The following is a 16347-nucleotide window of genomic DNA, read 5'->3' on the forward strand; positions in this document are numbered from 1 at the left end:
AATTAAACATGTTTCGTCTTACGGCGTGGGTTATACGTAAAGCGTTAGAAAAGTCACCAACAAATCAAAAGCTATCGCTAGAAGAAAAAATACGCCTGTACGAGGAAAAGCTGCAAGAGGAGGAAGAAAATGATACTAATAAGAAGCAGGAGCAGATTGCCAAGCAAACTGTTGAACCGACGGATTGTTTCCAAACGACCGGTAAAAAGCTAAGCTGTAAGCTTATATACATCAGGAGGTTCGCTAAATGTTATCTTCATTCGGTTTGACCAGGAACAATTACGGAGGTGAGGGCAGACTACGTCATCATCGATGGCATCTATTTCGTGCCGAAAACTTTGCTGAAAAACACCGATGCGGGTGCACATGTGGAGGAAAACACAAAACTTCAGTTCCTGGCCAATCGTAAAACGGACCCACTGTCGGGAGAAACGTCGACGAAGGTGGTGAAAATAATATCCATACTAGGCAACCAATGGAGCAGCGGTGCTGGTGACATAGCAGCAGCAGAAGAGGAAGACTGGGTAAGATGCAGGTTGTCTTAGCAAGGACACAACTAGCGATGGGTTCTTTGGAACTGGAAATTATACTTCGTTTTATTGTTTTTTTAGAATCAACCATTGGATTCAAGCAGCACGAACGCGACCACATACTACAAGACCAATAGGCGCCGTGAACCGGGCACCGTGATCGGCAGTGAGAACGACATTCTGATAGTGGAAACTGACGCCGGAGATCCGATTAGTGTTAACATTGACAAAACCCGCATGTCGTTCGTCCCCGCAATGGGAGACTATGTTACGCTGGATTGTGTCGTACAGATAGACGGCACGTTTGTGGACTTAAAGGGCGAAGTGTTGGAAGTGGTGGGCATAGAACCGGCCCGCATCATTGCCGACATCGGTACAATCGCTTCGAGTGAGCCGGAGGGTGGCGAGATTCGTACCACTACCACTAACAGTACGGTTATCTATCAGAGGACCATACTGACCGACTATCGACCGAAAACGGGTGACCGGGTGGAGTTTAAAGCCGTCGAAAACGTGCACGTACGAATGCGTTGCATCAGCATCAAGCTGCTCGCCTCAGCGATCATAAAAACGTTGGAAAATGAACATACTCAGCGACCATTCGAAACCGATCGACCGAATCGACCGAGTACCTTGTGGCAGGATAAGCACGGTATATGTATTACCGGTGATTTCGATGTCACGCTCAAGCATGGTGAAGATCGGACGATCCAGAACGTGAAGATAAAGAACGAATCGGACAAGCCGCACAAGATAATAAAAATGCTCGCCCCGAAAGGTGAGATGCCTCAGGTGCGTCTTAAGAATCCACTCGTACACACACAAATATACGTGTATCCGGGTGAGACGGTCGAATACGAGTTTGAGATATCGGGCCGAGATATATTCGGTCGGAACGAAGAATCTTGCGTATGGATCTTCAATCAAGGGCTCGGTACATTTCGCATTGGGCGCATTTTTCGCATCACGGTAGGCGATTCGACGGGCGACGCAAAAAAGCTATGGGGCGGAAGCAATTCGTACTGCAAGAGGCAGCTTGCCCTGCTTAACATGAGACGTGCACCGGGCAGTGTAGTGTCCGGGCGTTGCTTTGGCAATCGTTCAAACTTTATCGCTAACCCACTACCCTCGTACAATGTGCCGTCGGAGTTGTACGACATCCTGCTAACGACGCCGAGTCGGTCCGAGGTGAAAAACGTCCTCGAACGACCTCCGTACTGTTTGAACGAACCGCTGTCTCCCTTGAACTATAGTAGGCTGATGAAAAATTTCATCTATCTTGAGGAAATAGCGTTGCAGATCGAGTTCCGCAAGCATGACATCGAGCGGGCACATTTTACCACCGAGGATAGCTTTCTTGCGCTGGAAGTGACGAACATTGCTGAAGCGCGACCCTCTATTATGGTGGGCGACACCGTATGTGCCACTGCCCCATGGACGAAGGATACGACCATCTATCAGGGCATCATACACCGAGTGCTGCACAGCCGTGTGCTGCTCAAGTTTGACCAAACGTTTCACGCACGGTACAATGGCGAAAGTTACGCGATACAGTTTACCTTCGGGCGTTCCATATTCCGCAAGCAGCACCACGCCATCAAGCGCATCCAACGAACGTTTGGATTTCAGTATCTGTTTCCGGAGCGATTGGAGCTACGGGAACCGCTGCTTAGTGTGCGCCTTAACGCGTCCACCAACGATATGATACTGGACGAGAAAACAGTCGAAGGTAAAATGGTAAAACGTGTATTACCTTGGTATAATGTTGCACTTAATCGCTACCAGAAGCAAGCCGTCGTGAACGTACTACGGGGTGAGGCACGTCCCATGCCGCACATCATCTTCGGACCACCGGGAACGGGTAAAACGGTCACCGTTATTGAACTGATACATCAGCTAGTAGCGAATGTGCCGAGTTCTCGGGTGATGGTTGTTACCCCGTCCAACAGTGCTGCCTACCTCATTACGGAACGGTTGGCACGTGGTGGCATACTACAGCCGGGCGATTTTATACGACTCGTTGCCATGAGCCAGGTCGAGCGGGAATCGATACCGGAACATCTCGCCCAATACTGTGCCACCGTCGATGTGGCGGACGAACGTAGCACGTTCGGCGATGTGCTTGTAACGGAGTCGGGACTGCGCATGAAATTCCAGGCTAAACACATTGGCCGGCACCGGATAACGATCAGCACTTGTCTGGGTGTCGGTTCGCTGATGTTGATGAACTTCAATGCGAACCACTTCACGCATGTCATCATCGATGAGGCTGGACAGGCGATGGAACCGAACACGTTGGTACCAATTTGTCAGGTTAGTCGATCGGTAGGGTCGGTCGTGCTGGTAGGTGATCCGAAGCAGCTCGGCCATTCCGTTCACTTCGCCGAGAGTGAGGAATGGAACTTCAACATGTCACTGCTGGAACGGTTGCTCAGCCGACGGTTGTACACCGTCGATCGGCAGCGATTTTCCGACGACGATACGGCCGGTTACGATCCACGGCTGGTGACGATGTTGCGCATTAACTATCGTTCGATCCCGTCCGTTCTATCACTGTACAATGATTTATTCTATGGCAGTTCACTCAAACCATACCAACCCGTCGTGACCGAAAAGGAGATTGAACTGATCGATGCCGTTCGTGATATTTTGCAACTGCAACCAGCAGCAGACGAAAAAACTGCCCGTAATGGGTTCTTTTTCTGTGGCATCAACGGGACGAATAAACAGTCGCCCGAAAGTCCGTCGTGGTTCAATCCGGCCGAAGCTTGCATGGTGCACAAGATCGTAGAACGGTTGTACCGGGGTGGACGTTGCGTACCGGACGACATCGGCATCATTACACCGTACTTGATGCAAGTGCGTAGCATCAGACGCATATTCGATGCGGCATCACTCGAATCGCCTAAGATTGGTTCGGTGGAAGAGTTCCAGGGGCAGGAGCGTAAAGTAATCATCCTGTCGGCGGTACGATCGTCCTCGGCTTTTCTCGCACGCGATGCTAGCACGAAGCTTGGATTTCTAGCGGCACCGAAGCGCATTAATGTGGCCATTTCACGAGCGAAGGTTGTGCTGATTGTGGTGGGTAATCCGCACCTGCTGGCGACGGATAACATTTGGGGAAGTTTGTTGCAGCGTGCGGTGGACGATGGTACGTACTGTGGTTGTACGCTTCCGGCGGCCTTTTTGACGCGATCGATCGATGCTGAGAAGGCGAAACTCCGGCAACAGAACATCCGGGGAGAAGGGGAAGAGCATACAGTTTTGCAGCGTCAGCACGACGATGATGATGAGGAGTCTGAGCAGTATTGATTAAAAAGTGGAAATTGCCAATTGTACGGGAAGGACATGCATTAAACACACCTGGTGCGGTGGAATAAGTTGAAATTTAATTAAGTTGGTATTTTTATTCTACACTTTTTTAGTTACTGTTTTTTTTTGGTTCTTTGCTGAATACCTTTTTTAATAGCTAGATTTAACCTATCTTCCGCCTTTCATCTCTTTGCGTTACTGTTGCCGTCTGTAGTGAGGTTCCCTTTCCATAAATCCATAATAATTGCGCCTCAGATTCTCCTCATTCCTGGTGGCCCTGAAAACAACTTCTATAAGACATGGCTCTTTTGAGATGTTAATTACTTCCAGGCGTGTTTTGTGTAAATTGATCAAATAAAACCAACCCACTGTTTTGTGAATACACATTTTGATAAGCGTTATTTCTCTTCATCGGTTTTTCACTCAAAACTGGCGCATTATCACACAATTTTTTCGTTTCCTCTTTTTTGGCTATTCACACCTTGTAATATACATTTGATTTTTGGTTGTCAGTATATTTAATCGTTTTCCAAAATGAAACGGAAAAGGGGGGGAACAATTTCATATGGCCATTTTTGAATTGCTTTGTTTGATTGCATATGGTTTATCAGGGGGAAAAAAAACAAGCTTAATTCGTATCCTTTCTATGTCGCCAAATTTAGCATTACGATCTTTTTGGTTATAACCAGTTTTTAGCAAGCCTGTAGGGTATATGTTAAATCTCATTTTAACTTTCAGGTCGATACCTAAATCAGATCCTTTTTTGTTACTTTCCTCGGAGAGTGGAGGAGTGTAAATTTTAGTAAAACCAAAGTTGGACCGGCCCCTTTATAATAAATACATAAACAGCACGTACGTACATTCATTTTTAGTCTAAATAATTCAAAATTATATAATATAATTTGTTTTTTATACAGTCTCTCGCTTTGGGACCAGTAGAGTCTACAAAATCTCATCTTTTTTTTTGTTTTGGTTTAGAACCCCCTCCTTGAAGATCACGTTTACCAAACAAATATCATAACGATGCAGATCACATGGCAATGCAACGCGTTGTGGGTGTAGTAGGCTTTGTTGAAGCACACCCTTCCAAACTGTCTATATTGTTTGTTAGTACGCCGTGCTGCTACTAAATTGAACGATCGCATTTTCGCGTTTGTGCCATTTTTTGTTACAGTATTACAGATTACAGTGTTTTGTGAGCAGGTAAAACAATTGTCCGAAGGTTTGAAACAATCCAACACGTTCTTTAGCTCTAATCGCTAATTGTTTTAAACATGCGAACGCTTGTTTTACCGTTCCCAAAAACACTATATGCGCGTGCTTTTAGATAAGTGTGTTTGTTTAGTACTGCTACTACATCTTTAATTATACATACATTCTATATACACATTCATATACTTGACTGGCGCATTGTGGACATCGCGTTATACGTGCTCACTATGTTAGTGTTTTGGGACTTTTCCAACTACTTTTTCTCTTCTTTTTGGCTCGAAACAAGGTACACACGTGTTGCGGGAAAGATAACTTAAACGATCAAACTAACCATCGTTACTCTCTCTATAATATCTGTATGCGCATATCGTACGTAACGGTATGTCCATTGTTTTCCTGTGTTTTACATTGCAAAGCAAGCTATGATAATTACTCGGTTTTCTACTCCTCTGTTTACTCGGTTTTCTTCTCCGTTCCTTCCTAGTTCTAAAAACACGATCACTGGTGTTGAGTAATAACAGGCCGGACGAATCAGAAAAGATAAATAAATGCTCCAACTCCAACTCTCTATACACACATTGCATTTCAGCAAAGGCGGAGGAAAGCTGTTCGGCCAACGGTCCCCGCCGAATTGTCATTTGGTTGGTGGTGGTGAGATGTCGCTTTACTCAACAGTAACTGCCTACATAGCTAATCGATGGGGTTTTTGCGGTGAATTCTGGTAATGATACTGGCCTCCAGTACCACCAGTTGTAGATCACTGGAAATCGAAAAGATAAAGAAGTGTTTTTTTCCCGGATGGCAAAAGAACATCGTTGTTGTGTTGGTGTGGTGAACACTTACATCCATAGTAAGGTGGCAACCGCACAGAAAGTGTTCGGCAGCGATGTCTACATTCCTGCGTAGGTCGTAACATAAAGGTTCGGCTACCGCTACCCTGGATCACGAACATGTTGGCACACTCCGCATCGGGCACACTGTACAGCGGTGCCTGAGGTGTATCGATTAGCAGGTACCGTTCCAAACTAACGCCCGTCGCTGGTAGTCGATTAGGCCGGGGAAACAACCTACGCAGCAACCGTGCCGGTTCCATCCGGTTGCAACGCCAAACGTTATGACTTTCGGGTGCATTTGTGCCACGGGCACCACTACCACCGGTGGTTCCGCTAACGTTTGCAAACACCCGAAACAGATCGTCCAGATTGTGGATGGCATCGTCTGTCGATTGTACCCGGTACGCATCCTTGGTAAAGACTGACCGGTGCTGTTCGACCAGCGCTTGCAAACTACCGATGTCGACCAGCTCTTTTTGTGTTTTGAAAATGTACGGATAATTGACAGCGGTCGAAGCGGCCAGCGACGAGCGCGGTTCGTGCACGGCGGTGAAATCGAGCACGTTCGCCACGTCCGCGCACGGATCACAGTTGAGATTTTCTACCTGAAAGTACGGATTGGTCAGCAGACAGCTTTCGTCGTAGTACTCGGTGAGCGCCGGATATGACGCAATGATCGGTACGGTCGCCTTCCGCCAGAAGCGCATTCCCGGATATATGAAGCTTTGAATATTGCGCAGCACGATCGTCGACACCTCATGCTTGTACGAGAACACGACAAACAGCGTTACCAGCAGAAAGATAAAGTTAATAATCTTTTTCTTCCGCTCAATCACCGTCTTCAGCAGGGTGCGGCTTGTGTGCTTGTCGAAGATGTAGTTGATGATGTTGTTGTTGTGGAAGTAGTGCCGGATCAGGTAGTTGTTGAACTCGCTCTCACTGATTTGGCCGCGTCGAGCCGCCAGATGCCGCAGACGGTTTAGATTATCTACGTACTTTCGGATGATCTCATTCTTGTCCCGCAAACCCCCAAAATTCATGTCCAGCTCGTCACCCATCACCACGGATGATGGTAGCGCACACACGCAAGCACACACACGCGGAAATCCGGCCAACTACGATTACACCCGTTACGATGGTGAGCTGGTAGAAGTGTGAGGTGGGATCGCACTTTGCACATACGCTATCACCAGAAGCACCAAATAAGGAGAACACCTCATCTACAACAGGAAACCTTCGAATGACATTGCCAAAATTCGCCACAATTGGGAACCATCACCAATACCACACACGAGAGACAGGTGCAGATTCCAGCAGCACAACGAAGGCAAATTCTTCTGCCCGTTTTTAGCACATCCGTTTACTCTTACTAACTAGGATAATATTATTCGTCAGCTCGCCGTGGGGTAGGTTGAACAAAAGGGAATTCACAAAAAAACAGCACTTTTATGCGTGCCAACTCGGTGAAGGCTTCATCCCCGCTTGGTGTGGTGTGTGAATCGATTATAAACAAACACGGAACGGTGTCATGTTTTTGCAGCTCGCTCTGCGATTGTGTTCGTCGCAAAACTACGACTTTTGCTGCTGCGAATGCAAAGGCGGGTGTGCGTATAGTATGACTTTTTTCCCTGGGCGTGAAAATCGATGACAGCGTTTATGAGGGCTATCCCAGTACTCGATGTTGCGAAGAATTTAAAATTTTCGTTATTTGTTTGGCGTAGTTCGGACAATTCTCGGACCCGACAGCATTTAGGCGATAAAAGTAGATGTAGAACATCAATAAACTTTATTATTTCCTAAAGTAAATACTCTTAATTCATACCCAATCACTCATCGGCAGCAACTTTATGTTGAACTGTTTCTGTTTGAGCTCCATTGCGTCTCCAACGATTCTTCGTCACCTTTCCATCGCTATGCAGTTTTCGTTTAATTCGCACGCGCTTCAGCTTTTTCGATTCTCCTTTCTTTTCTGAACCTTTTGTAGATGTACCATTTGGCAACAATTTAACTGCCGCCGCCAACATACCGGAAGATGCCGATTTACGCTTCCTTCCCTTACGTTTTTTGTTAGCTTTCGTCGTGTTCTTCCTATCACCGCTTACAGGTGGTTCGGTTATGGGAGTCTCGGCAGTACTATCATTACCATTGGTTAATTTGCGCTTTTCGCCGCTTAGTTTCTTAGCGTTTCCATTTACCATCTTTCCACTTTCATCATTCACTTTAGCACGTTTGGCATTTACAACGTCTTCCCCAGCTGCTGGTGCTTCTTCTTTGCGCTTTCTGCCTGCTTGAGCTTTTAATTCTATTGCTTCATTTGTCCAACTTTTCGGTAGCAATTTCAGCGATTTTATGATTTCCGTTGAGTAGGTAATATCGACCTGATCCTTCAGCTTGGTGAGTAGATTGACTCGCGTCTGAAGAAGAAGTATCGAAGAAGGTTAGTTTAATTAGACAAGCGTATCACCTAAGCGAATCTTTTTTTTACTTACCATATTGCCAATAGTTACTCCGTTGCGTAATTTATTGATCACTTCCGTTTCCAGTGCAAGGGCTTCACGTAAATCGTTGAGCGCACTAGCATACTGGGCAGCATACTGTTCCTCCGTCGATGGACTGACCTCGATCGCTTCAAGCTCCTTTTTGTCTGCCTCTTTCAAAATTGACTGCACATATAAAAATGCGTTAAATAAATTTTAAATTATCTTTCTATGAGTTATAAAGTTTAACAATCATTTACCTTAAACTTTTTCCTTTCATCCTCCGTCACCAAGGTGATGGCCGTTCCACTGTAGCCAGCGCGCGCCGTACGACCAATACGGTGGATGTACTTGTCCACGTGGTTAGGCATATCGTACGAAATGACCACCTCGATGCTTTCGATATCAATACCACGGGCCAATGCATCCGTACAGATGATTCCATTCACCTTGCCCATGCTGAACCGGCTAAGCACGTTCCGTCTTGTGGCCGGAGAGAGCGAAGACGACCATTCCTCGATCACCATTTCCGTCCCGAACAGTCGCTGCAATACGAACGAAAGCCGATGCGAGCTGCTGATACCGTTGGTAAACACCAAAAACTTTCGATATCCATTCTCGCGTATCAGCCCGTAAAGGGTCAGTGGTTTGTTGCGTTGATCCGTCAGGCAGACAAATTCCTTCAGCTCGAGCGGTGTCGTGTACTGGCCGGCAAATTTGCCACGCCGAGGTTCTTGCTGTTGTTGTGCTGCGGTGTGTTGTGCCATAATCGTTCGCTCCTGTGGATCCATTACAGCCGTAAACAGCTTCGGATGGAACAGCTTGAGCGTTTTCAATTTCTCGGCGTCCCGCTTGAAGGTGGCCGAGAATAGAAGCTTGTGCGGTTGCCGAGGCCGATCAAACAGCTCAGCCTGCGACAGTAGCTCGCTGCTGCGTCCTAACAAATATTCATCCGATTCCTGTTTGACGTGTTTGTTTAGATGGTACAGCCAATCGTTCTGTATCTGGTTCATCACCTTGTCCGCCTCGTCCACGATCAAAAATCGAAGGTGACGCAGCGTAAACCCTTTGGTGGAATGCAAATGTTCGATCAGCCGACCCGCTGTAGTGACCACGATGTCCACCTTCGACACGTACGCTCCATTGCAGTATTTGACTAGCTTCTTTTGTTCCGCTTCAAGCGGTATGCCACGCGAAAGCACCACCGGGCTAATGGTGGTGCCTTCACACATTTTTCGAAACACCTGAAATACTTGTTCCGCCAACTCCTGAACAGGAAGAATGACCAGTGCACGCACGGCGGGAGCAACACGATGCATTAGCAGCTGCACAACAGGCACAGCAAAGGCGAGCGTTTTACCACTACCGGTTGGCGATGAAATGCACACATCACGGGGCCAGAAAGGTGCCGGTTTGCCGTGCGCTTCCAGTATCCAGGGAATAACTTTTTCCTGCACCGGAAACAGCCGTTTGTAACCCATGCGTTTCAAGTTGCTTTTTATCGCATCGTCCAGATACGGTTGCTTCTTTATCGAAGGTCCTTTGGAGGAAAGCTCGCGCACGATGATGGTGGGATGCGACAGCCAGGGTGGAAGCACTTCGTCCGTTTGTTTCAATCGGTGCAGTTTATCACCACCCAGCACAATGAAGTCGCCCATCTGCTTATCACCGCTATCGACGATGGACTGTTTATGGTGTTCTTTATCATCCTTAACAGGTGTCTCATGCTGCTTACCGGCCACTTCCGTCTGTGGTAGTTCTGGTTCGAGCTTTTCTTCCTGTTCTGTTTCCAGTTTTGCACCTTCATCGTTTACTAACCCTTCGGGCGGTTGAATTTGCTGTACCTGGTTTTCTGGTGATAGTCTAGTTTGGGACGCTGACAATCGTGCCTTCTTTTCCTTGCGTGCCTGAAGTTTCTGCAGAATAATTTCCTCTTGCGCTCTCTCGTCATCCGCGTTGAGTTTGGTCGTATCGTATCTGTGCGCAAAAAAGAGTTGAAAGTGCCAAAAAACCTCGAAGAACGAAATTACTAAAAGAAAAATACCTGTTTACGGCGAAAAGCTCCATTGCAACTTGTGCTGGTACTACTAAACCCGATTCACGTACGAGCTCTACGCGAATCCAACCAAATACACGTGCGTTTGTTTACATCAGCGGATTGCTGTGGTGTAAACCGAAAAAGTGACAGCTTCGACAGTCGACAGTGGTGTAATGTGAAGTGTGGTGTAATTCAGTCATTTGTGACGTGTGCTGAAAGTGAGGTTAAGGCAGTCCGTGAAAAGCTCAGTCCCTTGCATGATCTTTGCGCTCCCGAAGAAAGAGGTGTGCAAATTCGCTGATTCCACCACGATACAGTAGATTGGCACGCACGCTGGTATTCGAACGCCCAGCCTATTGCAGTCCCAGTGTATTACTTCTCCGGGGAGTTTCGGTACATCGTTGTCCTGAATCGTTTTTGTTTTAGCTGCTTTTCATTTACGAAAACGGTACCAGCGAAAAAAACCGAGTGCGCACGGGGGGTGTCTACCAAATTTTTGCTCCCCCGGCCTTTTCTAACAAGTGAATAACGCATAGCTCTACAATAGTGCCAAGGTTTCCCGGTGCAGCTAATTGATCACAGTACAAAAAATGGAGCAAATAATTAGGAACCTTCTAGTGGCCGACAACGATTTAATACAGCAAGTGAGTATGTGGGCAACTGCGATTGAGTAAAGGGAGGAATGTAGGTATGTATGATCAATATAGCACACCCGTTGCTTCCGGTTGGCATGGACGGAGGTGATATTTTATCGTACGTGATTCAATTTCCTGTAAAACGAAACTTGTACCCCATCGGTGTGAGGGGGTTGAAAAGAATCTGTTCTATTGTCATTGAAATATTTTTTTCCTTTCTTTTTTTGTGGCTCTGTGTTTCATAGGCATCGGCCGACTTAAAGGAAGCGTTCAAGAAGCCGGAAACGATTCCCCAGCTGTGTGAAATATGTGTCACTAATAGTGATCCCCAGGTACGGCAGTACGCTGCCATGCTGCTAAAAAAGCATCTCGGGAAGTTGCGTGCGTGGCGCGAAGTGCCGGTCGAAACGCAAACCCTGATCAAGAAGGGCATGCTGGAAGCGATTGTGAACGAATCGGAAAAGTCGGTCCGAAATGCAATTACCGGTTTCGTTGGGGTGCTCGTAAAACACGAGGCCGAAAGAGAGGACGGTTGGATGGGGGAGGTGTTGAAATTCATGTTCGAAAGCACTAGCTCGAGTGATCCGAAGCTGAGCGAGCTTGGTTCGTCAGTATTTGCCACACTGACCGATGTTGCACCGGACCAATTTATGCCCCATATCGAGATGGTGTGTCAGCTGTTCTCGTCCGCGCTGATGGCGACGGAAGCGGGCGGTAATATGGCTACGCCAGTAATCTACAACATCCTTCTCGGCATGTCTCATCTCGTACCCTTCATACCGGGCCGGCAGGAAGTGGAACAGACCTACCAAGACTCAATACCGTACGTGCTGAAAGCGTTGGGAGCATTTGCCATGCAAGATTCGTTCAAGTTCATCGAAGCGTTCGATATATTGGAAAATTTGGCCGACGAATCGTCGCGCACACTTTCCCCGCACATGAAGCTACTGATCGATTTCTGTCTACAGCTGGCCGGCAATACCCAGTTGGACGATTCTGTGCGCGTAAAAACGATCACCTTCATTGGATGGTTGGTGCGGTTGAAGAAAAAAATGATCATCAAACAGAAGCTGGTGGAACCGATCGTGAATGCACTGTTTGCACTGATGAGCGTGGCGCCGGAAGTGGAGGATGAGGATGAAGAGTACTTTGGTAGCAACGAGGTGTCGACACCCAGCACCTGTGCTACCCAGTCGCTCGATGTGCTCGCGTTGCACATTCCACCGAAACAGCTATTCCCACCGCTGATGGCATTGCTCGAACCGGCCCTAGCCGGAGTTGATCCACTGCCCAAGAAAGCGGCCTACCTTTCGATCGCGGTCATCGCTGAGGGATGCTCGGAGCACATCTGTAGCAAATATCTGCGCGTACTGGTGGATGTTATCAAGCGTGGCATTACCGATGAGAACGTGATGATACGCAATGCGGCACTGTTTGCGCTCGGCCAATTCTCTGAACATTTGCAGCCGGAAATTTCTCAGCATGCGGATGAAATTTTGCCCATTTTGTTCGAGTTTTTGCAGCAGCTGTGCTTGCAGATTCGCTCCGGTGGGAAGGAACCGCCCCATATCGATCGTGTGTTTTACGCCCTCGAGACAACGTGCGAGAATCTCGAGGAACAGGTAACACCGTACCTTCCGATGCTGATGGAACGGTTGTTTGAATCGCTGGATTCTCGCAACAGCGTGCATTTGCGTGAGCTGTCGCTGACAACGATCGGTGCAACGGCCAGTGCAGCCAAAGAGCACATGCTGCCGTACTTTCCACGGCTGATCGATTGTTTGAAGGTGTACTTGGTGAAGACGGACGACGAAGACATCTGTACGCTGCGTCCGCAAGCGATCGATACATTCGCGGCGCTGGTGCGAACGATCGGGCGCGATAATTTCTTACCGCTGGCGGTAGACACACTCAACATGGGCCTCACAATGATGGACGAATCGAATGATCCCGATCTGCGCCGCAGCTGTTACAATCTGTTCGCCTCGATGGCATCGTCCGTGAAGGAGGATATGGCTGGATCGTTGAATAAGATCGTCGAAACGATGCTGGAGAGCGTGCGCAGTTCGGAGGGTATTGTGCCAACGTTCAAAGATGGTGGTGCTGGCGATGATATGCCCATCCTGCCAAACGGTGCTGTTGGTGGTGCGAACGGTTCCGGTGACGGAGACGACGAGGACGACGAGTTCGACATTGAAAACTCGATCGAAGATGAGGAGGAGGACGAAGAAGATATCGCCGGGTATAGTATCGAGAATGCGTACATGGACGAAAAGGAGGAAGCGATCCTAGCGCTGATGGAGTTTGCCGAACACACAGGATCTGCCTTTGCGCCCTTCATTCAGACGGCGTTTGAAGAAATTTACAAACTGCTAAACCATCCGAACGAGGACATCCGGAAAGCGTCAATCGATGCGGTAAAACAGTTTGTGGTGGCATTGCATCAGCTGGGCAACATGGAAGGTGTGAATCAAACAATCCTCATTTTGATACCGAAGCTGAGCGAAATTATCCGCACGGACGAAGAGCGGACCGTGGTCATGTCGGCGTTGGATGGATTTAGCGATATTCTGCAGGAGGTAGGAGCGGCTACGTTCCAGGCCGATGGGCAGAAGGATGCCGTGTTCAACTGTATTGTGGATGTGCTGAATGGTAAGGTCGCCTGCCAGTTTGATGAGCCGGTCGACGAGGAGCAGGAAGAGAGCGAGTACGATGAGGCGATCCTCGAGTCGGCGGGTGATATTCTACCCAAGTTTGGACGCGCCCTGCCGGCGGAAGAGTTTGCCGTATACTTTGGACGGGTGTGGCCGTACTTTATACAGAAAATTGTAAGTCACATCCCTCCTCACCGAGGAAAGAACCCTTTTTAGCCATTTTTTTATAACGCGTTTTTGCTTATCGACACGAATCTAGGAAAAGTCTAAACAAAAGGACGAAACAACCGACTCGCAGCGTGCCTTCGCGATCGGAGTGCTGGCTGAGTGTTTCGAGGGTCTGAAAGAGTATACGCGCAACTGGATCGATTCGCTGCTGCCGATTTTCCTGTCGTGTGTACAGGACCGTAACAACGCAGTTCGTAGCAATACGGTTTACGGGCTGGGAGAGATGGTGATGCATGGAAAGGAATGCACCTTCGGGTAGGTTTTGGATCAAATTTGAATGCCGTTCGTTCGTACTACATATTGTATCTATATGCCCTTGTCCTTTCTTCTTTAACTCTAGTCACTATCCACAAATAATGGCAGCTCTCTCGCAGCTCGTATCCAAAGAACAGCATGCCGGCACGCTAGACAATCTGTGCGGTGCGTTGGCTCGACTCATTATAACCAATTCCAGTCTGGTCCCGATGAAAAGCGTACGTTTGACTGCTGAGAACAACATGTTTATGATCCTTTTAAATTAAAAATTATTTTTAATCTATTTTTTTAGGTATTTCCCGTGTTTGTAGAGTATCTTCCGTTGCGGGAAGATTTCACCGAAAATTTAACCGTGTTCCAGTGCCTTGACCTACTGTACCGACAGGGCGACGAAAATCTGTTGCCAGTGTTGTCCCGTGTTGTGATTGCTGGTTTGCAGGTGCTGTACAAGAAGGAACACGATACGGATGGTAAGTTTGTGTTGTTGTTTGTATGGATGAAGGAATTATGTTCACAAAATGCAAAACTTCCTACTTATTCACTGTTACAGAATGCCGCGAGCTGGTGTACAATCTGGTCAAGCAAATCCGCAACGACTTCCCGGACAAATTTAGCGAAGCAGTTCACAGTAGCAACGAAGCTTTGCAGCACGTGCAATCGCTATCTTTCAAGTAGAAATTAGCGAAACCGCACTTTATGCGCAAACTGTTTGCAACCTACATCAATCCATATCTCCTACACAGTACATGCATGAAACGGGATAGTAATAGTAGTAATAGTAGCAAGTGAATGGGGAAGAATGTTTACGCAAACGAAGGCAATCGTACGATATGAAGTGTGTTCCGATCGTGCTGCCTCTGCTTTCGCGAAGAAAATGGAGGTAATTGTTGAAAGTAGCAGAATTATATTGAGCGATTACACCTCGATACAGAGCTACCGTAGAATGCTGATCGAATAGAATCGGAAGAAGGTAAAGCCATCCAAAACGAAACGGAAAATACTGCATAAATGTGATGGGCAAACGGCTCACGCGAACTTATGGCTGTGGTTTGCTCTCCCACTTTCGTGTATTGAAAATGACGGTTATTTTCCATTGTTCCCTCAATATTTAGGCCGAGATAATAACATTCTTGAACCCACTTACATCAAAATATCAGGCTCTATTAAGCTTTCAGCAGAAAACCGAAGAAAAACCAACTCGTAAAGCATAATTATATCCGTCGAGCAACAAATGGTTGCAAAAGTAATGACCCACAGAAAATAACCGGAAGCGTGCGCTTTTTTGCACACGCTTTGCAACCATTTTTACATTAGCGTGTTATTTTTTTTTCGGTTGGTAACACGTTCCTTCGCACACAAAACTATAAAACCCCTTCCCTTTAGTGTGTGTGGTGTGGCGAAATGGGAATAACGCCAATAACGGAATGCATGGTTTTTGTGCGTTTGTGTGAGTTTTCTATACTAACTGTTAATTTATCGAACCTCCACATATTCGTACCATGTATAGGGTGTATCGTATAAGTTTTGCTCGTCCAAGACGATTATTCCTTTTTTAATAGGCATATAATGGAATGTTTGAAGTGTTCTACGAATTAGTTATGTTTTCTCTTTTATTTTTCCTATCAAATGTACCGATCTGAACTCCGTGCATCTTAGCTAGAGAGAAACTTAAAGCATCGCTCCTCATTTGTTTACCTACCGTAACGTAATATGTGTAGTAGAGTGATACTACCTAAGCATCGTTTTCTTCCCTCAATACTGCATTTAAAAATTACACCTATAAGAATGACCCAATAGATAGCAGATAATTTTGCAGGAGAAGTTGTATTTGTATCGAAAGACGCACTAGCAGCAAGTTCATGTTTCCCACATAAATCAACTACGTCCAATCAGCCTGAAACAAAACAAAAAAAATACTTCACATGCTCAAACACAGCGGATACAGCTACAATTAAATTGTACTTCAATAGTGTGTCATTCTTGCTGTAATGTGTATTAGCCCGGCGTTTTTCTAGACATGCTTTATTTTTTTTCCTTTCAACTGTTATTTTCGCTGCCAGTAAAACGAACGTTGTTCGTTTACTGATCGCAGGAAAACACTGATGGTTCTGTGACTCCCGTTAAGCCACCATATGATACAAAGGGGTCATAAAGTGCACGTTCTAGTAGTTCT

General features: G+C 46.8%; 5 protein-coding genes across 5 annotated transcripts in view; 2 read left to right on the forward strand and 3 right to left on the reverse strand.

Moving 5' to 3' along the window:
* The window catches only part of LOC126562465 (uncharacterized), a 136980-nt gene extending 129990 nt beyond the window's left edge, over positions 1-6990 (reverse strand). Inside the window, exons 1-2 of the mRNA XM_050218978.1 lie at positions 5898-6990; positions 5723-5814 (exon numbers count right to left, since the gene is read on the reverse strand). Of these exons, the coding sequence (XP_050074935.1) occupies positions 5723-5814; positions 5898-6945 (1140 nt within the window). The 5' untranslated portion in view covers positions 6946-6990. The remainder of the gene's footprint in view (positions 1-5722; positions 5815-5897) is intronic.
* LOC126563235 (ubiquitin-conjugating enzyme E2 variant 2) overlaps positions 1-16347 on the reverse strand; it is a 55990-nt gene that overhangs the window by 7266 nt on the left and 32377 nt on the right. The gene's annotated exons all lie outside the window — the stretch shown is intronic.
* LOC126563524 (probable RNA helicase armi) lies at positions 9-3842 on the forward strand. The gene is made up of 3 exons (XM_050220170.1): positions 9-201; positions 274-524; positions 612-3842. Exons 1-3 carry the CDS (start codon positions 9-11, stop codon positions 3840-3842), a joined length of 3675 nt encoding a protein of 1224 aa, XP_050076127.1.
* LOC126561642 (probable ATP-dependent RNA helicase Dbp73D) lies at positions 7714-10431 on the reverse strand. The gene is made up of 4 exons (XM_050217914.1): positions 10409-10431; positions 8625-10341; positions 8377-8550; positions 7714-8301 (listed from the first exon to the last, which is right to left on the reverse strand). The coding sequence occupies exons 1-4, from the start codon at positions 10429-10431 to the stop codon at positions 7714-7716; spliced, it is 2502 nt and encodes an 833-aa protein (XP_050073871.1).
* On the forward strand, positions 10990-14941 carry LOC126561583 (importin-4-like). The gene is made up of 6 exons (XM_050217818.1): positions 10990-11046; positions 11283-13865; positions 13951-14174; positions 14260-14392; positions 14467-14644; positions 14725-14941. The coding sequence occupies exons 1-6, from the start codon at positions 10993-10995 to the stop codon at positions 14847-14849; spliced, it is 3297 nt and encodes a 1098-aa protein (XP_050073775.1). The 5' UTR covers positions 10990-10992; the 3' UTR covers positions 14850-14941.

Source organism: Anopheles maculipalpis, chromosome 3RL, assembly GCF_943734695.1.
Source record: "Anopheles maculipalpis chromosome 3RL, idAnoMacuDA_375_x, whole genome shotgun sequence".
In the NCBI taxonomy this organism is placed as follows: Eukaryota; Metazoa; Arthropoda; class Insecta; order Diptera; family Culicidae; genus Anopheles; species Anopheles maculipalpis.